Raw genomic sequence first — 22,053 nt, forward strand, 5'->3', positions numbered from 1 at the left:
TGTGATAGTGATGATGCTTGCTATATGCTCGACCCCACTGAAAACTCTTGAGGATGGGTTTATATGCTAGCACGATAGAGCAGTAGCTACACGCATAGACACACACCAGATACAGCCAGAAGGAGAAAACACTCAAATTGATGTAGACGTAGATCCCATGCATTTTGATAGCACTCTGGATCTCGGTACGTATGTAACTCCTCCCGAATGACAGCGAGGACATTCAACGAAATTATGTATTATGCACATATGTCCAAAGGCACGTATGCAGCGTATGAAGCGGCTTCATGCATCTAACCTCATCTGGCCTATATATATACCCCCAGAAAGAGAATACCACAAACTTGATATCCACATAGCTTCACAAATGAACCATGTTGCAGATCAGGTACTGCTTAGTGCATCTTAGTAAATAGGCGGAGGGTTCAGTTAACTACCTACAGCGACCTACTGAGATCATTGGATTTACTCTGAGAGTGATACTCGAACAACTTAACGATGAGGGAAGCCGTTCTGTGCCTGCTGTTCCCGCACTAAATTTCCCGGCGACCTTATCATGGCCGAACATTGCTTTCAAAACTTCGTTACGACCCATCGTTGATCCTGATTCTCCCTAATTTCGTGCTCGTTCCTCTGCGCAAAGTGGCCACTAATCTTCCAAGAGTCAAGTCAGATAGCCACTACTATACCCAGTGCACAAAATGGCTGCTGTCTCCCCCGCAGAGATAGCCATATATCATTCATGGATCGATGCTTATTTAGTTTCTGCTTTCGTCGAACTTTTCATGGATGGTGCGCAGAAGTCCAGCATTGGAGGCCTTGATTTCTCCTTGACAAGCTATATGAACTGACAGGCCTTTATACTGCTCTGATCATTGTAACTGTCCTTGTCATTGGTGAGTAAAATTTATGCGCAAAAAGCCTTCATTCAATTTCCGTACCTTATCTTCCATGGTGCCAGCGAGCATTAAGCAGAAGCGTTCCCTTTCCGACTATGTTATCTACGCGTCACTCTTCCTACTCTATGCAATGTGTATGGTTCATCTCGGAAGTTGGGCTGCCCATATCCACGACGGTTTCATCAACCATACAGGCGACACGTCGACTGTCTTTGCATTTTTCTCATTAGCGAGTCACCAGGCAATAGTGAGGGATGTCATGGCTGTCGCGATGACTTTGGTTGCGGATTTAATTCTGGTAAGGATCCAGTATCGCTCAAATAGATAAGCGAACTTCGAACTTGAATAGGTGTGGAGGGTATTTGCGGTATGGGGATCCTCCTGGAAGATCGCATCAGTTCCTTTAATTTTAACTCTTTTCGCACTGGGTAAGGCCTTCTTCTGTCCCTTGCTAAAAAGCGACTGAACAGACAACGCGTAGCATTTGGTATTCAATACATCGACCTTGCAACCAAGCCATCGAATCTGGTCTCTCTCAAATGGATTACCGACGTTGCAGGTATCTATTATGGCTCAACCCTAGGCAACACGGTCATTTCGACGCTCCTCATCCTGCTCCGCGTGCATTCATTGAGTGGTACAAAAGGAATCAATCGCTATTGGCGCTTTCTATCATTGGTTGTAGAATCAGCGGCACTATATTCCGTGATTCTAATCATCTATATGCCCTACGTTACTGGTACCGATTTTGCCACGCATGCGCCCACTGAGATAGTGCAGAGTGTTGTTATTCCTATCACGGTAAGTCCCTCTTTGTCTATGAATCCATGCTACCCTCTTGAGGTGATCTACAATGTCTGATTGACAGGGTATTGCTCCAACACTTCTCGTTGTCCGTGTCATCGTCAACAGAGAACTGGGATTCAGCCAGCCTGAGAGGAATACCCGCAGCTTTTTTACGGATATTGTCTTTTCTTCTAGGCTTGCACAAGAAACGAGTGCTGACGAAGATGTTGTGGAGTCGGCAGTGTCGAGCTCAAATGCTACGAAACGAGCAGATGGTAGCAGGGATTTGACAACTGTCAAAGAGACATCTATAGTATGAATGATGGGAACTGTAGCATTAATTGGGTTTGATTATTCCAGGTTCACACTGTTCACTGGCAATATGTAAGATACACGACCGAAAGGGTTTTTGCATTGCGGGACCTCATGGGAATATTATCATTATCCTATGTCACACCACATACCTCGGTATGCTGCCGTGCATATACAGCCGAACCTTCGGACTCATTCCTAATAAATCTCAAAATCATTATCATCGACAACAGTTATTGTATTTTTTCCATATAAGAGCACTACTATGTACCGCTAAGTCCTTCTGATTCCTTCCCATCAATCTTGAATCTTACATATGTCAACCCCGTACTATCCCCTTCTTCAAGAAGAGTCGGACAATGTAGAGTCCGAGACACCAAATGACTTGGCTCAATGGGGCCATATACGTGCCCATGGTACACGGCTTATAGCTAATTCGAGGAACCAACGATGGAAAATTGCGTTCTTTGTTTCTTTCCTTGCCAACATACTCACGGTATTCAACTCGATATACGCTCTCAATTCGGATGTGGAGATCTCGAATAACTTCCCTCCCCAAGGTCAAATGATATACAGTTAGCTCTTCTCATTGACGCAATTTAGATTATTTCCCTCATGCTATAACTCTCACTCGCAATGTATAGTTCCCTCCGAAGCAGCAATAGACTACGAGCTGGTCAAGTATCACTTGGGGATCGGACATGATATCGAGATTTACGAAAAGCCTCCTTCTCCGGAGGTCGATGCAGCTTGGGTAGAATTGACGAAGTGTAAGTACTTATAGCCACCTCCCACATTCAGGATACAAATCCATTTTTTCTTTCCAGCTTCAATTGCTAGAGTACCACAGTCCGTAGCACAGAAGCTCCCGAATGAGACTTGGCCAGTCCCAGGTACGGCAGATGCACCAGAGTACATTGTAAGTCCAGACGTTTTTCATGCACTGCATTGTCTGGTTAGTCAACTCTTTCTTGTGTCCATGGAAAACAACCGATATCCCTGTCTTTAGGACCTTCTACGAATGAAATTATACCCCGATCATTACAGCTCTAAATTCCCACTGGACCAGAAAGGTCATGCCGAGCATTGTGTAGGCCACATCCGACAATCATTAATGTGTTTCGGGGACATGACCACGAATGTCTATCAATACTCCAAGAATCATGGGTACGCTTTTTTGAGGACGGATGTAGCGCATACATGTAGAGATTTCGAAAAGTTGAAGAGTTGGACTCAAGATAATTGGTTGGATTTGAAGGATGAGATGTTGTCATTGGATATTGAAGGAAATCCGATTTAAAAATTAGGGATTGTGGATGAAACTGATGCACGTTGGCTAAAATATGTATACATTTAGAATCTGGATAGAGGGCGATGGTATATGCTAGCTATGTCGATAGAGCTATTCCTCATCTGGATAGCTCAATGAAGATGTTTGTGGTGGTAACCCACACTTGTTCAATAACTAGAAAAGATAGCGACATTCATTATGAGCTTGATTTTTCCATTCACATATCCCTTTCTGCCCACTTGGTGCTCCGAGTCTATCACTGGATCAACAACTTGATTTCTCATTGACTAGGTTTGGGTCACTCCAGTCTCTATTGCTGGCACCCAATGTCATTTTATTCCACCCTTCACCTACTGCAAACCCTAGTTAGTAATCAGCTGTGAATCAGTTTGTTGTCACAAACTCTCAATTGAATCCACATTGGGTATTTCTGGTTCCTTATCTTCTTTTGAAGAAATGTTATTCTTACTCCCATACCTGCTTTTCAAGAGCAACATGCATGATTACCAAGGTATACAACAATTGTTTCGGATTTCCACATTTCAGCACTTTCAGATCATCCGGGATCAGATTTTGCTTTACCAGTGAATTCAAAGGTACATCTATTACAATTACACAACTAAATAGGACTACTTACTGATTTGCATATAGCCAGTGAAACACTCCTTCCAGTCTGTTCCATGTTTGAAATGGCTCAAATCAAGAATACAAAGACCGTCTTGACTTATAAGAAGCTGCATAGGAAGAAATAATAGGACAAAACGATACTCTGGGGGAATCCAGATCAAAAGTTCGGAGTTTGAATTACAAAGCCATCCTTTACTATCAATGTGGCAGGTATCGAAGGGGGATGATATTCTGGACAATTCCGAGGTGGAATACCCATTCTCTACATGCCATAATCTTACAGACTTATCCAAAGAGCCAGATGCAATCATCTTTCCATTTGGTGAGAAAGCAATTGAATTGACCCGTCTTGAGTGACCCCATAATGGAACCCCTATAGCACTGCCAGTCTCTACATTCCAAATTCTTATTGAATGATCTTCAGATGCTGAAGCAATTTTGTTCCCATCAGGGGAGAAAGCAACTGAAGTCACTATTCCTTTGTGCCCTTGTAAGACAACTGGCTTTGGATCCTCATTATTCAAGTCCCAGATGCATAACGTGCAATCAAAGGACCCAGAAATGAGTTTTTGACCATCTGGTGAGAATGCAACTGAAGTCACCCCATTTGTATGACCTTGCAAGCAGTCTCCAACAGCTTCCCCAGTGTATCTATTCCATATTCTTATAGTTTTATCCCAAGATCCAGAAATTATCTTCTGTCCATTTGGTGAGAATGCAACTGAACTCACTGCACCTGTATGCTCATTCAGTTGATTCCCAACAGCATTCCCACTTTCTGCATTCCAGATTATTATAGAGTTGTCCAAAGATCCTGATGCAATTGTCTTTCCATCTGGTGAGAAGGAGATGCAGAGTATCCCTTTTGTATGACCTTGCAGTGGATTTCCAATAGCTTCTTGAGTTTCTGCCAAATCCTCACTGAATGATCTAAAGAGCCTGTCACAAGTTTCTTTCCATTAGGTGAACAAGCAACTGCAAGGATATAATTGCTATGTCCCAGCAGTGGATTGCCAACTGGATGTCCAGTATCAGCATCCCAGATTTTTGCAGAGTTGTCTAGAGATCCAGATACAATTCTTTTTCCATTTGGTGAGAAAACAATGGAAGTAATTCCATCTTTATGTCCTGGAGATTCATCTTCCAACATCTCGTTGCTCTCTAAATTCCAGATCCGCACCAACTTGTCCCAGGATCCAGACACAATTCTCTTTCCATCTGGTGAAAATGCTAGGGAGCTGACTGCATCAATGTGACCCTGCAATGGCCTTCCAATAGGTTCCCCAATGACTACGTTCCAAATTATTATGGTGTTGTCAAATGATGCAGATGCTATCCTTGTCCCATCTGGTGAGAAAGCAATGTAAGTCACAGTATTTGTATGTTTTTGAAGCGAGCCCCCAACAGGCTCTCCTGTTTCTATGTTCCACATTCTTACAGAGTTATCTGCTGAGCCGGATGCAACCATTTTCCCACATGGTGAACAAGCAACAGAAGTGACCTCATTTGTATGGCCTTGCAATGGATGTCCCACAGCTTTTCCAGTTTCTGCATCCCAGACTCTGATTGTGAAATCATCAGAACCGGAAACAATTGTTTGTCCATTTGGTGAGAATGCAACTGACTTCACACCTTTTGTGTGCCCTTGTAGTGCATCAAAAAGAGCCATTCCTGTCTGTGCGCTCCAAACTCTGACTGACTTATCCCAAGATCCCGAAATAATTTTCCTGCCATCTGGTGAAAAAGCAACTGATGAAACCTGATGTGTGTGTCCCTGTAATGGATCTCCGCAAATTTTTTCACTCTCTACATCCCAAATTATAACTGAGCTGTCTGATGATCCAATGACAATCTTTTTACAATCTGGTGAGAAAGCAACAGCATTAACCCCCATTGCTGTTTTTATTGCATTGCCTATAATCTCTCCAGTCTCCCCATTCCAGATTCTTATTGACTTGTCCCAAGATCCAGATATAATCCTTTCGCCATTTGTTGAAAAAGCAACAGATGAAACTTGCCCAGTATGACCTTGTAAAGAGGCTTGCTGCTGTGGCCAAGTGGCCTTATGCCCTTTAGAAATAACAGGCACATTTTTGAATTTCTCAGCATAATTTGTAATAAGCCTTGATCCTCTCGGGAGGAATGGTATTCCTGACAAGTACAAATGTGGTGTAGAGTCTGTGATCATTTTGCCAAAGCCTTGTACAAACAATCTGATCTCTTGAACAAAATCCTGCAGTTCATTGTCATTCATTGCTCCCTTTATTGATATCAGTTGATTAGGATGAATAAAAGCTCATATAGTTACATACTTTGGCATTTCCTATGATCTTCCGGATAATTGTTGCTGCTCTAGATGCAACATGCATGTTTCGGGTCAAGCTCAATGTTTCTATCCAAAACAATGAATAATTGTAGAAAAACTTTTGCAATATCGGTAAACACCAGTCTTTTTGCTCAAGTTTTTCAAGATGTAAGTCCCAGAAACAGCAGGCATACAAAATTTCCATTGAGAGTCCTTTTAGAATCTTTTTGTGCAAGTCTTTGACCTCAGAATTGAGGATGTATGAATTTTCCAGGTCACACATATTGAAATGAAGATCTTCAACCATGATATTCAGTGTTCCTTTTGCCAAAGTAGTATGTCCTTCCTTCAGATCAACCACAAATTGCTTGCTCCGATTACTATCCAAGAGAAAATCACGGACTGAAGCATGGACTGGCTTTACTGGTGCATCAAGTCCATCAACTCCAGTCAAAAGCGATCCAAGGAATGGAAGCACATATTCCACATTACTCTCATCGTCTTCCTCCACATCACCTGCCAATTGTAGTCTCTTTAGCACTGTCTGTGACAATGGCTGAAATGCTGCCAACAACTGAGACACCACTTGCCTGTAGGAATTCATTGCTTCCTCATCTTCAGGATCAAAAACATCATTCAAAATAGACATGTACAATCTATCAAGGGCTTGTAGATCTTTTTGATCTGCGGGACCAAGCGTAATGAAACGCTGAAACCGTTTATTCACAGACATTCCTGCTTTGCCTTGTCCATGAAGTGATTTGCAAACTGTATAAGCCCACTGGAAGAACCCTTCGGCTCTCTCAGCAAGAATCTTGCATTGATCTTCCTTTAGCATTCCTCGTTTCGAACCATTCATCATCTGGTGACAAACATATTTGAAAATGTCTTCATTTGTGTTGCTGATCTTGCTCATATATTGGACATGTGGCTCAGAGGCGCTTTCAAGGTGTACTATCACATCACTTTCAAGCCGGGTCGTCACAAGGACATGGAAATTTCTGGGAAGCTCATTGGTGTTATTGATGAGCAAGGAAAGTAATTTGTCTCTTGGACCATCCTTTTCTTGGGAACCACATTCATCCAATGCATCAATTATAATGACTACAGGTGTGAAGGGATTCTTCAACATTTTGGCAGGTCCTACAATGAGGACATTCCATAGATCACGGAGATTAGCACTCCCCAGAATATGTGGGTTATCTTGGAGTGCTTTTAGCAACCCTTGTTCAATATCTGAGAATCTGATGCTTAGATCATATGCAATGGTCCGTAAAGCATTGCTAGGGGTCCTTTCTCTTGCAAATGTGCGACTAAAGCCAAAAAATGCACCAAGATGTTGCTGGAATATTTTCCCAATAGTGTGACTAATGGTGGATTTTCCTGTTCCAGCTTCACCACAAAGGAAATATGCTCGAGAGGCATCTGGATCACTAGAGTTGATCCGATCCGATATCTCTTTGATGATACCAACTCTAGTTCCTTCCATGCAGATCCTATCTGTATCAAGCCAGGCACCTTGAACAGGTTGCAACTTCTCTTGAAGTTTGACTTGGATATTTTCTACACAAAAATAATTAGTACTCAGGCTATTGCAATAAGAATGAACGATCCGAGTGGTCATCAATGAACATGACTTGATGTAAAGTGTTGTTCAAGTTGCAAAATTTCAGGTATCAAATTACCACTGGTTCTTACCTGCATTATAGATAAAATGTGGATTCAACAACGTGAAATTGCTAGCATATGCAAAATCCCTTGTTTTGAATTTTATTAGTGATAAATCCTGGCGGGTATATTTAGATATCTTACCCGTAGATTACAGGTTCTGATTGTTGTGCAGCCATATGGGGGGAAGGAATAAAGATCGACGACAGGTAATTGTTCATATTTATGTTTACACGCGTAACACATGTCAAGAAAATATACTCGATTCAAAGCGGTTCACGAGACCTTGCCTTTCAGCCGACACTTCCAGTACTGAATCATCAAAAGAAACCATCGATAAGAAATATTAATCAAACAGCAGGCAATACCAAAACCCCAGGGGTGGTACATATGAATCACTGATTAGTGAAATCGATACCACTTGAGTTGAGCTTGCTTCTCAGGAGAAAGTCCTAAAGCCTCTACAGCTTTGTTAACAAGCTCTTCCTTATGTTCTTCGACTATCTTCAAGCCTGCATTGCGACTATTACGAGCAATGGCAATGATGATGTGTAATTTTTCGTTGGATGGGGAATCGCGCCCAGCCGGATAGTTCTAGATCATGGCACCAGGCGAACGGAGAATCCTGGTACGTATGCGCACAAAGGTCACAATGGTAGATGTAAACGAGTTAAGTCAATGGTTCGGGGATCGAGAGGAAAACCACGAACGGAAGGGCCGGAACCTTATTCCATCTTTTCGGGAGTAAGTCAATATTGTAGTAACTAATGGGCCTCTCGCCAGGAGGAGTAGGACCGAAGAGCTCGTAAGCCTCCATGACTGAGATGATCCACCCAAGTGAATAAGGCGGTGTGCGGTGGCCTTGATGAATGCTGTCAATGAGTGGCGGAATATCATCAATATCGAGAGATGGAGGGAACACTTCCGAGTAACTGTCTCCAGATTGTCAGCATGGTTCATGAGGGACCTCAGGACTGAGATTTGACTCACTTTGGGAGCTGAAAGCTGCCTGACATGATGGTTCAAGATCCAGCCACTGTACAACCTCGTTGGACAAAGCTTAGCCTTTTAAATAGACAAGATCAGGTTAAGCTCCCACGGGCCCTCTTCGACGGGGATAGATATGAGCGTTCCAAAAATCAACAACTGAGGAACGAGCACAGAAATAATGCCATGGAGGTACACACGACCAAGCTCATGGATCCATCTCAAACAAAGGAGATGGAAAACTATGACGATCAAGAAGAAACCCCAGAGCAAGGAAAGGCTCGACATGACGTAGAACGAGATAATAGGCAGGGACGAAGAGCAGAGAGGAAGAATGTGCTGCGAGGATAGGATAGGATAGTGTTGAACTCGAGCTTCAGTTGCTCATTGACATCACCGAAGAGGAAACCCCTGGTGTTTATGCGAAGGAACGTATCAACCACTATTCACGCTTACAATCAGCCTGTGACTCGGATTGGAACTTCATTTGGGGTGAACGTGGTGACTTTGTTGAGCACGATGCACAACTTATGCCACTAGAAGCGCGTGTAGATTGGTCTGGCTTGATGCAACTGGGATCCACAACCTCTGAAGACTACTTGAATCAGATACAAAAGTATTTAGCGAGATATCGTAATGGGAATTACAATTAAGAAAGGCAGAGGACGAGGTATTGAAAACGTAATTCGTATGGTTAATGAACTAGAAGTGAGAGTCCGTGTCAGATAAACGTCCAAAAAATGTGAAGCGCAAGCACGCAAAACAACTAAAACACGACTCCAATATCTTCCAAAACCTCCACCGTCGTCTCATACAACTCCCTCTGTAATCTCTCATCCTTTGCATAACTCGACGGCTCCGCTATTTTCGCCATAGGCACGAGATATACTCCCTCGTATCTCTTCCTCTCAGCAGCAACCTCCTTCCCAGCAGCCGCAAACGCCGAAGTCATCGCGCCCTGTTTCCACGACACAAACACCAGCGGGCCGATACAAGTCTTGAGGAACCATCCGATGAAGGGTATGGAATTGAGCAGGTCACCGGAACCTTCAGTCATCACAGTACCTGGGTGAAGGGCGAGGCAGGTAATGCCTGCGGATTCGGCGTTGAGACGATTTTGGAGGTTTTTGATGTGGAGGAGGTTTGCGAGCTTTGAGTTGCCTGTGCAGGGGAGTGTCTGAGGTTGGTTTGTTTAGGGGAGTAGATATTAGAAGGGGACGCACCGTAGGTGTTGATATAGCCGGTAACGGATTCGCCGTATTGTTTATTGAGGCTCTCCTTTCCGATGAACGATTCGGGTTTGACTCCGGCGTGAGCGGCGGACGAGACCTATAAGATTTATATGAGATTGACGAGGGGAGGGATGAACCAGAGAATTGGTATCTCACATTGAATACGGACATCCGAGTCCTTGAGTGCGGCAGTACGTTTGAGGAGTGGAAGTAGAGTTTCAGTGATGACGAAGTGGCTGATATGACTGGAGATAACCGAAAAGAACGTTAGCACTCAGAGGAAACGGATGAATGGATGATACGTACTTGACGACCATGATATCAAGCAGACCATCTTTGTTGAGTTTGAAGGGGCCATATGCTGCACTATAGCTCATATTTAACGTGCTGAATGGCGCTATCGTGTACCCGAGACTCACTGAGAGGCATTGTTTACTGTGAGATATTGAGAACGGTTGGATCTGGGAGTACAAAAGGCTACTCACCCAAAATATCTAGCCTTTCTTCCTTCGCAAGAAACTCGGTCCCAATTTCCTTCACTGAACGCGGATCCGAAAGGTCAAGCTTGAGCCAATGAATACTCCCTTTGCTGCTCTCGCCCTCTCCATCACTCTTGCGCAACTCGGCCTCGATCTCCTCAATAGCTTTCTGCGCCTTTTCCTTGTTCCGTGAAGCCATATAAACCTTGGCGCCTTTCCGAGCGAGGAATTCAATTGTGGCATAACCAATCCCAGTGCTGGAATTGACCAGGAATGTGAGCAAAATATACGCAGAGTTAAATGGATATGCAAGCGTACTTTCCACCGGTTACTAAAGCTACCTTTCCGTAGAGATCAACCAGGTCATCTTCTGTGATGACTTTCCGTGAGAAGAACATGGTGGCTTTGCTACGTTAAAGAGGGGGTGTACAGGGGTGGTTCAACAGGAGTGAAACATTCGTTTAGAACTTGAGTTTGGTGGGTTTTTGTATGATCCTCTCTCTGTGTTCGTAAGCCGGATTGTTCTCGGATCCATTACTTGCAATTCATTACTAAGAAAAAGGGCACTGTTCAACGCCAATGAAACACGAAATATAGCAGCGAGCAATGAACCAAAGGCTTGAGCAGCCCGAGCAGTAGCGGTAAGTTTGGTATTCATTCAGAATGCGGCCCACTCTTCGGAGAACGGGCCGAGTTTCCCTCTAGTTTCGTCCTCATCATCGCGGCTTTTTTCATCTATGTACATGGAGAACATGAGTTCAACAATAGGCTACTCCTTAGCTTATTAGCCATATCCATTCCTCCTCCCTTATCCACCTGTATGACTTTTTAGTAGACGATGAATATACGAAGCCCCGAATGCCATATACGCAGTGCACTCACTAGTGCACTGACCGCCTCCGACTCCGTCCTAGGCCAACGGTCATCCTCACCCAAGCCTCTATCCGCACTTTGTTGCGTCTCCTTGATAATTGATTCATCGAACGCGGAAGTATCGGATTTCATACAATACTTCAATCTTGCTCTGCAATAACCGCCGTCCTCACTCTTCGTTCACTGTCGCTCTATAGGATATCCTACCGGCGGGCTTCTCGCCTTCGAACATCTTTTGCAGCTGCGGGCAATGATCAAGATCTCTTTCTCATGATGACGACCACATCTCCCTGGGTATGACTTTCGACTCATTTGGTAGTGCATGCGATACTGATTAATATGTTCTCAACGGCGTCCATGATCGTCCAGATTCTTGAATGGCTCGTCTTTATCTTCGTAAGTCTTGGGCCGTTATTTGGTACTTACAAGTTACTACTGATTTTTCCTTTCTCTTTCCATACATTGTTTTTCCGCTATTAAAGCATTGAGTGGCTCGCCGCTTGATCATATTTTGAGCCTTGCAAGGGGTTTCCCTCGGATCTCCTAATAAACTGTGCATTCAGTTTCCGCTTTCTACTAAGGCCCTTGTGCGATCTTGGCCCTTCCCCATCATGTGCCCAAAAGAAAATCTTCAAGTCTTAGGCAAACCATTGTCTCGGGATCTTCAACTGATGATTTATACAGTCTATATTATACTGCACCGTCATATGGTCACCATACCTACCGTAAGATGCAACAAACACTGCACAGGTGCTGTCAGAAGATGCTTAAAACAGACACGAAAGCTTGGACCAGACCTGACGGTGAACTATTCAGGTTCTTGCTTGAAATTTCTGATTCAGGTAAGTTCCGTCCTCCCCAGTGCTCACATGCTTTGGTTCTAATGAAAGTCTTTGGTATATGAATCATAGTGCGCATTCATGCTATCGGTCCTCCTAACCGACGACCTTCCCTATCGACATCCACTGCTGAAAGGATTACTAAGGAATTCACCAACATATCTGCGATCATTGGGCTCTTTGCTGATTGGTGTCACCGTTATCGGGGTTTGGTATACCTTTTCTTGGGTTATTTTCCTTTGTCTGCCTATCATTATGGTTCTCGCTACTCGAGGAAAGGTTTCTCCAGATACTATAATATCCGCTGTTCACGATGTGCAAACTGCCAATACTGTAGCCTAAACATTTTGGTGATCGATCTTGGAAGTTATTGAATTCAGATTGAAACTCAAAGTACGGAGGATTGAATCCTACTATGGATGTATTTTTGGATGGTTAGATGACCGACGGAGAATGCAAGACCCGTATATATCATAATCCATGCTTTACCTGATCTCCAAATTTCTCTGAGCTCTACACCATCCTAATACCCACCTACTCACTGAAGACGTGACTTCCTAGGCCATTCAATGGACTTGATCACTCTTTTTTTCTCCTCAGTCTCAAACGGAAAGTCAAGAAGTTGAATGATATTTCATTTGACACGCGTAACCGTCAGTTCAACTCCGCCCCTGAACCTGACTATGGAAATGCTATAAAGGATGGGGCCTGTTGCGTACATTCCCTGTCACCCCACCCTCACCCACCCCCGTAGAGCTGGTCTCTTTTATTCACATCCCAACTCCCAAGACAAACGCCAAGGGCGCTGGTCGCCTTCCTCTTACCAATCACAAAAATCCTACGCAATGTACTTCTGCTCAGCACTTACAGCCGTCATTACGCTTGGGGCCGTTCATTCCGCTCTCGCTCTTCCCGTACAAGGTCCTCCAGGTTTTGGTCCTTGGGATGGTGCAGTGGGTGTCCCAGTCGCTCCTGGAATTCCTATACCGCCTGCAAATATTCCTGGGCCTCCGCTTCATGGTGATGAGCAAGTTCTCGTCACCGTTGAAGAGAATTTGAGCCATCTTTCGGTGTGTTTCGTTCATTGAATTTGTGGGTATAATTGGTCCTGATTGATTTCTTTGTTGTAGGCACATCTAGCCTACCACCCCAACGTCAGTAGATAATTTTTGCTTCAGTCCGTCATTCTGAAAAACTTGTTAGCAGGATGATCAGTATACCCCATATCAGGAAACCGTACCTTCGCTTATTTCTGTGCCTGTCAAAGTTGGACCTATGCATGCAGGACCTGAGGTGCGTCAACTACCCATAGACCTGCTCCCATCTAAGGAATATTTCAGATGTTTGAGGACCAACTGCTGATTGAGGAAAACAGGGCCATCGATGTCGAGGGTCCTTTTGCCAGGGGCCTTATGAAAAGAGATATTGGTGAAGCCGATGATAAACTTCCCCCTGGAACGACGCACCAGAATCAGTTACATACTCGGGGTTCCACAAAGATTACAGCTACCTTGACCGGCGAAGGTCGCAGACAACCTACACTAGTCCAAAGCGCAGCCAGAAACTCCGTTGAAGACTTGTTGAATGCAAAAAAATTGGAACTAAATATAGTGGGGGACCTTGAAGTGACAGTCGAAGGCACCTTCAAATGTTCTACAACGTCGGCCGATGTACCATTCAAGTTCTCGGTTGGCGGTAAGAAATATACTGGGGTTGCAAGGGGACAAGGCGAGGGCGAGATCACGAGGAAACGTTCATAGGGAAGTAGTAAGCTTGCATGTATACGTTGCAAGAATGAATGAGGATATCTAGTTTTTGGTTATGAGCCTGAACGAGAGTTGGGCGTTTCACTGATAGAGATTCACACGCTCTTCATCCTGCTCTTCGATGTTCAAATATTTCGCTCTGCTCTCAAGAAGTCACAAATCAAAAAGCACAAGCTAGAATAATGTGAGTCTCGTGGCTTATATTATCTATTGAATTATTACATGGCCGACGCCGTCGACGTAACAGGCCTGTAACAGGCATCCATGTTCTTCTCGCGAAAAGTTATAACGGAAAATGACCTGGTTGATCTTCATGGCAAGGTAGCGCTTGTGACTGGTGGAAAGTAAGTGCAACTATTCGTTAAGTGTACTCTGCTAACCGAACCGAATGATTTAGCACTGGAATCGGCTATGCTACGATCGAATTCCTGGCTCAGAAAGGTGCCAAGGTGTATATGGCCTCCAGAAATGAAGAGAAGGCGCAGAACGCTATCAAGGAAATTGAAGCCAAGTTATGGAAGAGTAGTGGAGAGGGAGAGAACAAGGGAAGCGTTCATTGGTTCAAGCTCGAGTTGTCGGATCCGCGTTCAGTGAAGGAGGCTGGGACGGAGTTTTTGGTGAACGAAGAAAGATTGGATATTCTCGGTGAGTAACAGGTATCTTTCCTTCGAAACCCAACCATTCTCAATCTGTCTTTGTCGTAGTGAACAATGCCTCTCAGTAAGTTCTTGGGTTTGATGACAGCTGCCGGAATACTGAGTACGGATAGTGCTGCGTTTGGTCCCTATAAGCTCAACGAGGATGGTCTCCTGGATGTCATGGTCGTCAAGTATGCACTCGTCGCTGTTTGCATTGAATTTCTGCACGCTAAAACTGTCTCCAATTTACCTGCAGTTATATCAGCCACTTTGTTCTTACCGAAACTTTGCTTCCGCTTCTCAAACGTACGGCAGCTCTCGAGAATTCAGATGTTCGCATTGTCAATGTACGATCTCCATTCCCACTGAAATATCTGACTAAAAATCGTTCTTATAGCTCTCCTCGGTCTCTCACACCCTCATGAAACCGGATTCGTTCGTCGGAAAGGACAGTATCAATAAGCAATACGGCGATTCCATATCTGGTCATCTCCATACCTATGGTACGCCTCCTCACTTATCGCCATCTATTGTCATTAACCTCAATCCTCAACTCTCCAAATTCTTAGAAAACACCAAACTCGCGAATATTCTTCATCTAAAACACCTCCAAACACGTCTCAACGCCGAATCAGCAGGTATTACATGTCTCGTGGTCCACCCAGGCGCTGTAATGACTGTCGGCGTCACCGGTTTCTTCCAATCCATCCCGTTCGTTGGATGGTTCCTCAAAACCTTCCTCGCCCCGCTGTTTCTCGTGTCGTGGAAACAAGGAGCTATGACTTCGGCGTTTGCAGCTGCTGGGAAGGAAATTGCTGCTTCTAGAAAAAGCACGGACGAGGCCGAGAGGAAGAAGTATGAGGGTGCGTATTTGACGCCTATAGCGAATATATCGGAGCCGTCGACGTATGCAAAGGATGAGAGGCTACAGCGGGAGTTGTATGAGACGACGATGGAGGTCCTGCGAGAGGTAGGAGTTGTGTCGTAGCTTATTCCCGTACAAATGTATTACCAACTTCGGACCTTTCGATGGGTACTGTTCATTTGTGCGTTAGTATTACGTTCACCTTCAACGTTTAATGTCGACAGTGTGTTATTTGAATAGATCCAACTCAAAACCAACATCCCGAGGAGTTCAGGGATCTGCATTACAAGAGACTCGCATCCTTCCCGACTTTAGACCAGTTGGCCAAAGCCGCTAATAACCATACTACGACCAATAACTGTGCAATTAAAGCAAATTACCCGAAACTAAGGCCATTTCTGTACGAGTGTTTTCGTCCGTAGTCCCTGCATATACTTGTATATGTCGGCAATGTTGCTCTCGAGCAGAACACCCCCCGGGTTGTACTTGCAGAGCCAGGTTATGTACTTCCTCAAAGTCACCACGTCATCCGTGGTCAAGTTTTCCAAACCGACGAGGGATATTTCGTGCTCCCCAGTGGCGTCTTTGTAGGTCATGGTCTTTGCCTCGGTGAGCTCCTTGCCCTCCGCACTCTTGCCCTTTTTACCCGCTCTTTTCAACACCATACCGACTGAAGACCCATCGATATGACGGGCCAATCTGACTTTGTTCCTCACCTGCACGTAATAAATCAGCTTGGATAAAGTGTTACCAAGTCAAAGCAGACTCACATCCAAATCAATACCCTCAGTCTCCTTGCCGACGACAAGTCCGTCAAGAGGTTGATTGAACCCCATATTAGGAGCACGCACTGGAGTTGTGATGATGTTCGACTTCAAAATACCGAGAGCAGTTGGTGTCGCATTGTCCTGTGTATAGGAAGATCTTGGAGGGCCTTGGACAGGGATAGCGAGGACAAAGGACACAACCCCAACAGCGATGATACCTGCAAGTACAGAGGGGGAGTGAATCATCGTAGTAAGAATGCGCGTGAGATTCGAGAACAGTAGAATAGATCTGGAAGGTATCGGAAAATGTCAAAGGCAGCTAATTTTCAAAGGTCGAAAGGTGAAAGGTGAAAGGTGAAAGGTGAGAGACCAGCTCTGTTGGGAAATTCGAAGGTAGCGATATCATCTCTTTATATGTTGCTCTCTCCCTGCCATTTTTACGTGAACCATCATCCGACGGCAGTCTCCCGCTAACGTTTCGAGGAATTCTCAACCCGAACTTGACCTCCCAGGCTGTACACCATACACTCAGGTACGCAGAGGTACGCGCTGGGTATACCGCGCAGTATGTATTGCTTTTTTATGCCGCTGCATACTGCTACCTACTGCTACCAAATTAAGTACGACTTTGGTCTAAATTATCGGCAAACGTGTACATATTGCCTGGTGTGACTGCCTGACAGTGCTGGGCAGCGCTTGGGATGATGGCACGGCATTGTCAAGGCGCACTTTGCCTACTTTGCTCACGAAGTAGTATAGTGAGCTGATTATATACCCTTGAGATCTTCTCTTCAGGCAGGGCACCCCCGGAACTCGTACATTCCGACGTAATGAACTCCTTCAAAGCTTGTTGCCCGGCTGGATTCAGTTTTTGCACCCCAACCAACTTTATGGTATGATCAAACCCTTTGGTGTCTTTGTAAGTCAGTTCTCCTGCTTCGGACAACTCCTTGTCACCAACACTGTTACCCGCCCTCCTCGACAACTCTCTGAGAGGAGATTCGCTGATATCAAGGCTCAATCTGACTTCTTCCTCCACCTGCAAGTGAGGATGAATAACAAATGAAGGAACTTGACAGGATGCTGAATGAAGGGAATAGGAGCTTACCGGGTGGGGGGAACCTAGCTGCTCAGGAAGGACTTTGACATGGGCAGGAATAATTTTGTCGTCGTGGTGATAATGCTAAGAAAAATTATTGAGGACTTGACCAATGAAACATCGCAACGGCACTGACATTATAGCGGAAATCATCATGTTCTTGGTGCTTGAGAAAAAATTTGCTCAATGTCGGAGACCAGGAAAAATGAAATGCGACATACCCAGTAAGGCTCTTCTCCGGAATCGATATCGATATCCTCAGCCTCCTCACCAACGATAACACTGCGTCTATAGACTGAATTGATAGGTGCTGGCGGAGGGATGAAGTTCGTCCTTGGCACTCCAGGAGTGCTTGCTGCATTTTCCTGCGTAGAGAATACTCCAGCAGCACCCTGGATAGGGATAGCAAGGGCAAACGAAGTGACTGCAATAGCGACTAGAGCTGCGAGCAAAGATTGAGAGTGGACCATTGTGGTAAGAGCGCTCGTGAGATTCAGGACTGTGAAAGGGATACGGGAAGGTACCACAAACGAAAATAGATTTGAGGTGAGAGAGAGACCAGCTCTTTTTGGGGAATCTGAAGGTGCAAAACGCGGCACTATATATTATACGTCGGCGGACCATCCGAGTCTCGATGTTGTGGTGTCTTTGTAACTTTGTTCATCATCCAGCAGTTGTACGCTACAGACCCTGACAGACCCTTGACCATCCTTGTGATGTATTTAACAACCAGGCTGTACACCACACGTCTAGGTACGCGGCGCATATTACTTTTCCAGAGGAGTGCAGCGTAGCTTGACAGTGGAAACCGATAACTGCTCCCGATTGTTTGTATTTTCAACGACCATTCGAAGGTGAATAAATCTGATTAAATGGGAGGAACTGCAGCATATCGTTTGCAAAGGAACTGGGACAAGCCCCAGCGATTGGGATTTCCTGTAACGGGATATTTGCTGCGCTAATATTGCGGATGGCTTAGGTGAGCTGCGATCACTGTTGAGCACTGGCGAAGGTGAGGATGTGTGATGACCCTGGAAGGTTGAGACGACGGTGTGGGACCTATTGGCTCCTATTGGCTATGTAGGAGATGCAAGAATACAAACTGCCTCCAGAAGACTATATATATCGAATGCGTGGATAATTGGTCTGAAACAGATCTGAAACATTCAAAAAAACAGACATTAATGAACGTACATCCTAACCTAATGACAATTCTCCTTCAACAATCATGCCATGAGACGGAGAGGTTATAGTACGATTATTGTAATGATTGACCAGGCCTGGTTTCTGAATCCTATATTCTTTCGAATTACCGAGTATGATTTCAGAGTACATACTAAAGAAAGATACAAGATAGTATGACTGTCACTGCGGACTCGGACCTGGGACTTAAGGAAATTGTCGGGCTCCCTAAGCTTTACACGTGCGAAAGCTTAACTTAGCCGTGTTTGTATGTGAACAGGGGAAAAAGCAAGATAAAGAAGAGCGAAATACCACCCGGCGAAGGGAAAAGTCGGACAGTTATTCAGTAGGTATAAGTCTTCTCAGTTACCAATGCATCATCATCAACTGCCTCGCTCAGACCAAAGCCCCGGGCTATACTTCTCCGATTCCAGGTCGTGGATTCTTCAAGAGCTCACTCCCCGAGCCCCCAAACAATGCTGTTACAATCTCCGATTGCAGGAACTTTCTTTACTAAGAGCAATAGTATAGGGGTTACACACAATGTAACTGGACCCGTATTAGTATTACTCAGTGAATGAACCAAGTGTTGAATATGTACGCGTTCAATCCTTGTTCTTTTCACCCATGTCAAAAACCTTATCTATAGCCAAGCTGCCTAAGACCACCTCCGTAGAATTAGCTTTTCTTTTCTAACGCGATATGATGCAGTCCTAGTGTGGAATTCAAGTGATCATCGAGCCATCTTCGGAGTTTGGTTGTATAAAATTATGTATATCCCATGCATACTCTTGCATGCTGAAGTACCAGTAAGTTCTCATATACCCCGGCGAAGTATCATTTGTTCCTGATTCGTTCATGATTTGATCCTTGTACGTGCGGGAGAGTGAATGAAAAATCTTCCAAGAAGCACACAAGTGTCATTTCATCTTTCTTGTTAGTAAGGATCCAACGGTGGAGTAATGCGGTCATTGCTGTAATCAAGTAGGGATGTGTTCTCTCTGAATATACAAGTGCGGTCCGACTTGAGTATATACATAATCCGTATCGAGACGCCGAGACTGACTCCGGGTCCCTTCGCTAGATAACAGAAGATTTAAGCCGTCGTTACTTACAGCCAAAACAGAGTCTCATCTCCCTCCTCTCCTTACCCCTCAGACCTCTTCCTTTCCAGAGATCCGAGAAGTAAATCATCCGTAAATTCTGTTTGGTTCTTCGTTGTTCAGTTCTATCGGGGTAGCAGGATGCCCACCACGCATATCCAGCTCTGTTACTTCGCTGCCTCGGATGCTTTCATCAAGAACGGGGCCCTATTCATGCGGGGTCTGTTACGAGCAACGGTGTTAACAACAGGGAATACAAAGTAAGGGGAAATTTCATTTGAGTGGCATTCACCTTTCAAAAGCCTTAGTGGTACTCACATTTTCTCCAAGTGCATATTGGGGTGTACAGGAGGAACCTGGCTGGGAAGGAGTAAGAGCAGGATACCTCATCACTGGTATGTTTCGATTTCCGTTTCCTCAGTAGAGTACTGTACTAGTTCTTTGATCAGAAGTTTCAACTTGTTGGATGAATTCAATATTGATGAATTTGTGATAATTTTGGCATGATAGCATGGCACTCCCAGGGAGACTATGATAAATACCAGAACAGCGATGCCTCTGATATGACTATGAGGCTTCTGAAGGAAGTTGCTCTTGGTGAGATTACTTCGCACTTGGTAAGTAGAGGCTTTAGGAATCTTTGGTTGTCAGTAGAAAAAGAAGCGAATGACGATTTGCTGTAGTTCACGCTGGGTGTTCAGGAGTCAACCACGATCCCCACATTGACTTTTCGAGCAAAACTCACTGAGTTTGTGCTTGCGTCGCCTAAAAAGGGAGTACCGAGAAAGGTGTTGAAGAGGGCCATTGGCAGGGTTTGTGAAGTTTTGGATGAACATGGACATACAGCCATGATTGGAGAGAATGTGACTGACTCGATAGAGGGCGAGGGAGTTGAGAATGTGTATGTGATTGTCATTGGGTGGCCTGCATATGAGGTGTGTTATTCATTTGACTTTTGGAATTCAAGAAAGATTTGACAACACCGGGACAACACTCGCCTGTAGATCATGGACAAGAAACCATTTGTGACACCCATTGATGAATTGTCATCATTTGCTGATTTAAGGTTCTGGCATGTCCCATTTGACACATACACAAGCCGACTATGAAATTTGGAGTTAATGTAAACATAAGGAAATATGGACAGATGGACAGATAGATAGATCATGCCAAATTGTACAAAGTGTGTTGTTTGTTTGACATGAAATAAAAGATATCAATGTACCATTTGAATTTGAAACATAGTCAGCCTCAAGAAAAAGTGGTATGAGTGGCTCAGGCTGAATATTGGGCTAAGCGGTAGTAATGTCCCCCGTCCGATGTAATTTTGGGTTTACCGTTTGGGATTGGGATGGGGAAGTGTAGTAGACGGCCTCGCGGAGAAACGGGGCCGGGGGGAAACGATGTGGTCTGTCTGGGTAATAGTTCAGGCGGGCAAGGATTCCACGGGAATATTTGCTCATTCATGAGATAAAGCCTGAGGGGAAAATGATTAGTACGAATTGAACGAATGATAAGTTGAAGTTTACTGTCTGATTTCACTACTCCAAGTTCCACTCCTCTCCCAAGTTCCCCTTCCTTCCCCACCACCACTAGCCGTCACCATCACCATCACCATCTACTACTATCATCTGGGGTGATAAATCTAGGTACTTCCTTTTGATCAATGAATGAGTGATAGTTATTTACCTTTCTTTAAACCAACCACCTTCTCAAAAACCGCAAAAAGCGTTCGGATCAAGACCCGTATACGAAGATTGACGCTGACCACCTGAGTCCCTCTTCTGAACATTGATGGTCTACAATTTTACAATATTGAGCTTCAATGACGAGGAGGGGGAAGAGGATGAGGGGGGCGAGAGAGTGTTCGTTATTTCGTTTGCTGGGAAGGATTGTTAGGCTCATGAGTATCAGGTGTATTGAAAGGGAGAGGGGACTCGGAGATGTGATGATACATACCTTCAATGAATTCTGAATTCGATAGCACAGACATGATTAGTGAATCATTATCCCAGTGATTCTATGTATGCACAGACCCCAGAGGCACAGCATTAGACACACTGTTCATGCACAACTGCCCAATTTCCCATAAGCCGCCTCAATATATAATCCGAATCGCCTTGATCCACCCTCCTAAGTCCTAGGCGTATCCTCCGGACAATTGTTCTAACGAACGGTCTTGATTCCCATCCCAGTGTACAAGTTGAAGTGTATCAGTGTATCAATAACTCAAGGGGTATCGAGATGAGATGAGTGATGCCGATGGGTGTAGTGTAGTGTGACTGTCCGACTGTGGTGGTGAGGATGATGGCAGAGTCAGTCATGGACTGAGGGT

The 22,053-nt window shown here is 44.6% G+C and overlaps 11 protein-coding genes across 11 annotated transcripts; 7 read left to right on the forward strand and 4 right to left on the reverse strand.

The window, feature by feature from the left end:
- Window positions 1–499: 499 nt before the first annotated feature.
- C8R40DRAFT_1106540 (uncharacterized protein) lies at window positions 500–2,246 on the forward strand. The gene is made up of 6 exons (XM_046228167.1): window positions 500–792; window positions 855–896; window positions 962–1,197; window positions 1,249–1,327; window positions 1,381–1,700; window positions 1,768–2,246. Exons 1-6 carry the CDS (start codon window positions 702–704, stop codon window positions 2,002–2,004), a joined length of 1,005 nt encoding a protein of 334 aa, XP_046086074.1. The 5' UTR covers window positions 500–701; the 3' UTR covers window positions 2,005–2,246.
- C8R40DRAFT_238906 (uncharacterized protein) lies at window positions 2,110–3,503 on the forward strand. The gene is made up of 5 exons (XM_046234450.1): window positions 2,110–2,264; window positions 2,345–2,572; window positions 2,642–2,767; window positions 2,825–2,952; window positions 3,007–3,503. Exons 2-5 carry the CDS (start codon window positions 2,563–2,565, stop codon window positions 3,295–3,297), a joined length of 555 nt encoding a protein of 184 aa, XP_046086075.1. The 5' UTR covers window positions 2,110–2,264; window positions 2,345–2,562; the 3' UTR covers window positions 3,298–3,503.
- Window positions 3,504–3,917: 414 nt separating this feature from the next.
- On the reverse strand, window positions 3,918–8,071 carry C8R40DRAFT_1272626 (uncharacterized protein; the record flags this gene model as incomplete). The annotated part of the gene is made up of 7 exons (XM_046234074.1): window positions 8,033–8,071; window positions 7,919–7,977; window positions 6,228–7,783; window positions 5,871–6,148; window positions 5,321–5,477; window positions 4,298–4,832; window positions 3,918–4,177 (listed from the first exon to the last, which is right to left on the reverse strand). The coding sequence occupies exons 1-7, from the start codon at window positions 8,065–8,067 to the stop codon at window positions 3,918–3,920; spliced, it is 2,880 nt and encodes a 959-aa protein (XP_046086076.1). The 5' UTR covers window positions 8,068–8,071.
- Window positions 8,072–9,061: 990 nt separating this feature from the next.
- On the forward strand, window positions 9,062–9,528 carry C8R40DRAFT_1171088 (uncharacterized protein; the record flags this gene model as incomplete). Its single annotated transcript, XM_046231646.1, has 2 exons — window positions 9,062–9,211; window positions 9,256–9,528. The coding sequence occupies 2 exons, from the start codon at window positions 9,062–9,064 to the stop codon at window positions 9,526–9,528; spliced, it is 423 nt and encodes a 140-aa protein (XP_046086077.1).
- A 113-nt stretch (window positions 9,529–9,641) lies between these two features.
- On the reverse strand, window positions 9,642–10,984 carry C8R40DRAFT_1069877 (NAD-P-binding protein; the record flags this gene model as incomplete). Its single annotated transcript, XM_046226171.1, has 7 exons — window positions 9,642–10,036; window positions 10,099–10,204; window positions 10,277–10,352; window positions 10,414–10,494; window positions 10,527–10,542; window positions 10,593–10,843; window positions 10,905–10,984. The coding sequence occupies 7 exons, from the start codon at window positions 10,982–10,984 to the stop codon at window positions 9,642–9,644; spliced, it is 1,005 nt and encodes a 334-aa protein (XP_046086078.1).
- A 733-nt stretch (window positions 10,985–11,717) lies between these two features.
- C8R40DRAFT_239312 (uncharacterized protein) lies at window positions 11,718–12,820 on the forward strand. The gene is made up of 3 exons (XM_046234454.1): window positions 11,718–11,753; window positions 11,829–12,301; window positions 12,371–12,820. Exons 2-3 carry the CDS (start codon window positions 12,071–12,073, stop codon window positions 12,638–12,640), a joined length of 501 nt encoding a protein of 166 aa, XP_046086079.1. The 5' UTR covers window positions 11,718–11,753; window positions 11,829–12,070; the 3' UTR covers window positions 12,641–12,820.
- C8R40DRAFT_239041 (uncharacterized protein) lies at window positions 12,821–14,162 on the forward strand. Its single transcript, XM_046234452.1, has 4 exons — window positions 12,821–13,368; window positions 13,429–13,452; window positions 13,505–13,591; window positions 13,639–14,162. The coding sequence occupies exons 1-4, from the start codon at window positions 13,000–13,002 to the stop codon at window positions 14,056–14,058; spliced, it is 900 nt and encodes a 299-aa protein (XP_046086080.1). The 5' UTR covers window positions 12,821–12,999; the 3' UTR covers window positions 14,059–14,162.
- C8R40DRAFT_239032 (NAD-P-binding protein) lies at window positions 13,964–15,822 on the forward strand. The gene is made up of 8 exons (XM_046234451.1): window positions 13,964–14,248; window positions 14,312–14,408; window positions 14,462–14,709; window positions 14,769–14,784; window positions 14,834–14,893; window positions 14,959–15,049; window positions 15,100–15,205; window positions 15,272–15,822. Exons 2-8 carry the CDS (start codon window positions 14,329–14,331, stop codon window positions 15,688–15,690), a joined length of 1,020 nt encoding a protein of 339 aa, XP_046086081.1. The 5' UTR covers window positions 13,964–14,248; window positions 14,312–14,328; the 3' UTR covers window positions 15,691–15,822.
- On the reverse strand, window positions 15,822–16,816 carry C8R40DRAFT_239157 (uncharacterized protein). Its single transcript, XM_046234453.1, has 2 exons — window positions 16,338–16,816; window positions 15,822–16,283 (listed from the first exon to the last, which is right to left on the reverse strand). The coding sequence occupies exons 1-2, from the start codon at window positions 16,578–16,580 to the stop codon at window positions 15,954–15,956; spliced, it is 573 nt and encodes a 190-aa protein (XP_046086082.1). The 5' UTR covers window positions 16,581–16,816; the 3' UTR covers window positions 15,822–15,953.
- A 2,817-nt stretch (window positions 16,817–19,633) lies between these two features.
- Window positions 19,634–21,270, forward strand: C8R40DRAFT_1106582 (uncharacterized protein). Its single transcript, XM_046228168.1, has 6 exons — window positions 19,634–19,800; window positions 19,856–19,978; window positions 20,049–20,113; window positions 20,229–20,335; window positions 20,402–20,653; window positions 20,723–21,270. Exons 2-6 carry the CDS (start codon window positions 19,860–19,862, stop codon window positions 20,825–20,827), a joined length of 648 nt encoding a protein of 215 aa, XP_046086083.1. The 5' UTR covers window positions 19,634–19,800; window positions 19,856–19,859; the 3' UTR covers window positions 20,828–21,270.
- Window positions 20,623–21,270, reverse strand: C8R40DRAFT_1106585 (uncharacterized protein). Its single transcript, XM_046228169.1, has 3 exons — window positions 20,944–21,270; window positions 20,723–20,821; window positions 20,623–20,653 (listed from the first exon to the last, which is right to left on the reverse strand). The coding sequence occupies exon 1, from the start codon at window positions 21,183–21,185 to the stop codon at window positions 20,994–20,996; it is 192 nt and encodes a 63-aa protein (XP_046086084.1). The 5' UTR covers window positions 21,186–21,270; the 3' UTR covers window positions 20,623–20,653; window positions 20,723–20,821; window positions 20,944–20,993.
- Window positions 21,271–22,053: the final 783 nt, after the last annotated feature.

Source organism: Lentinula edodes (assembly GCF_021015755.1).
Source record: "Lentinula edodes strain Le(Bin) 0899 ss11 chromosome Unknown C8R40scaffold_19, whole genome shotgun sequence".
Classification (NCBI taxonomy): Eukaryota; Fungi; Basidiomycota; class Agaricomycetes; order Agaricales; family Omphalotaceae; genus Lentinula; species Lentinula edodes.

Bases quoted from the DNA above. Each gene is read 5' to 3' on its own strand.
- C8R40DRAFT_1106540 (XM_046228167.1), top strand. From the start codon at position 702: ATGGCTGCTGTCTCCCCCGCAGAGATAGCCATATATCATTCATGGATC. The intron at 897-961 runs GTGAGTAAAATT...CCATGGTGCCAG, and splicing joins TGTAACTGTCCTTGTCATTG to CGAGCATTAAGCAGAAGCGT. The intron at 1,198-1,248 runs GTAAGGATCCAG...GAACTTGAATAG, and splicing joins TGGTTGCGGATTTAATTCTG to GTGTGGAGGGTATTTGCGGT.
- C8R40DRAFT_238906 (XM_046234450.1), top strand. The intron at 2,768-2,824 runs GTAAGTACTTAT...TTTTCTTTCCAG, and splicing joins TTGGGTAGAATTGACGAAGT to CTTCAATTGCTAGAGTACCA. The intron at 2,953-3,006 runs GTTAGTCAACTC...CCCTGTCTTTAG, and splicing joins TTCATGCACTGCATTGTCTG to GACCTTCTACGAATGAAATT.
- C8R40DRAFT_239312 (XM_046234454.1), top strand. From the start codon at position 12,071: ATGTGCCCAAAAGAAAATCTTCAAGTCTTAGGCAAACCATTGTCTCGG. The intron at 12,302-12,370 runs GTAAGTTCCGTC...TATGAATCATAG, and splicing joins GCTTGAAATTTCTGATTCAG to TGCGCATTCATGCTATCGGT.
- C8R40DRAFT_239041 (XM_046234452.1), top strand. From the start codon at position 13,000: ATGGGGCCTGTTGCGTACATTCCCTGTCACCCCACCCTCACCCACCCC. The intron at 13,369-13,428 runs GTGTGTTTCGTT...TCTTTGTTGTAG, and splicing joins AGAATTTGAGCCATCTTTCG to GCACATCTAGCCTACCACCC. The intron at 13,453-13,504 runs GTCAGTAGATAA...ACTTGTTAGCAG, and splicing joins ATCTAGCCTACCACCCCAAC to GATGATCAGTATACCCCATA.
- C8R40DRAFT_239032 (XM_046234451.1), top strand. From the start codon at position 14,329: ATGTTCTTCTCGCGAAAAGTTATAACGGAAAATGACCTGGTTGATCTT. The intron at 14,894-14,958 runs GTATGCACTCGT...ATTTACCTGCAG, and splicing joins CTGGATGTCATGGTCGTCAA to TTATATCAGCCACTTTGTTC. The intron at 15,206-15,271 runs GTACGCCTCCTC...CCAAATTCTTAG, and splicing joins TGGTCATCTCCATACCTATG to AAAACACCAAACTCGCGAAT.
- C8R40DRAFT_239157 (XM_046234453.1), bottom strand. From the start codon at position 16,580: ATGATTCACTCCCCCTCTGTACTTGCAGGTATCATCGCTGTTGGGGTT. The intron at 16,284-16,337 runs GTGAGTCTGCTT...TATTACGTGCAG, and splicing joins CTGAGGGTATTGATTTGGAT to GTGAGGAACAAAGTCAGATT.
- C8R40DRAFT_1106582 (XM_046228168.1), top strand. From the start codon at position 19,860: ATGCCCACCACGCATATCCAGCTCTGTTACTTCGCTGCCTCGGATGCT. The intron at 20,114-20,228 runs GTATGTTTCGAT...TTGGCATGATAG, and splicing joins AGCAGGATACCTCATCACTG to CATGGCACTCCCAGGGAGAC. The intron at 20,654-20,722 runs GTGTGTTATTCA...ACTCGCCTGTAG, and splicing joins TTGGGTGGCCTGCATATGAG to ATCATGGACAAGAAACCATT.
- C8R40DRAFT_1106585 (XM_046228169.1), bottom strand. From the start codon at position 21,185: ATGAATGAGCAAATATTCCCGTGGAATCCTTGCCCGCCTGAACTATTA.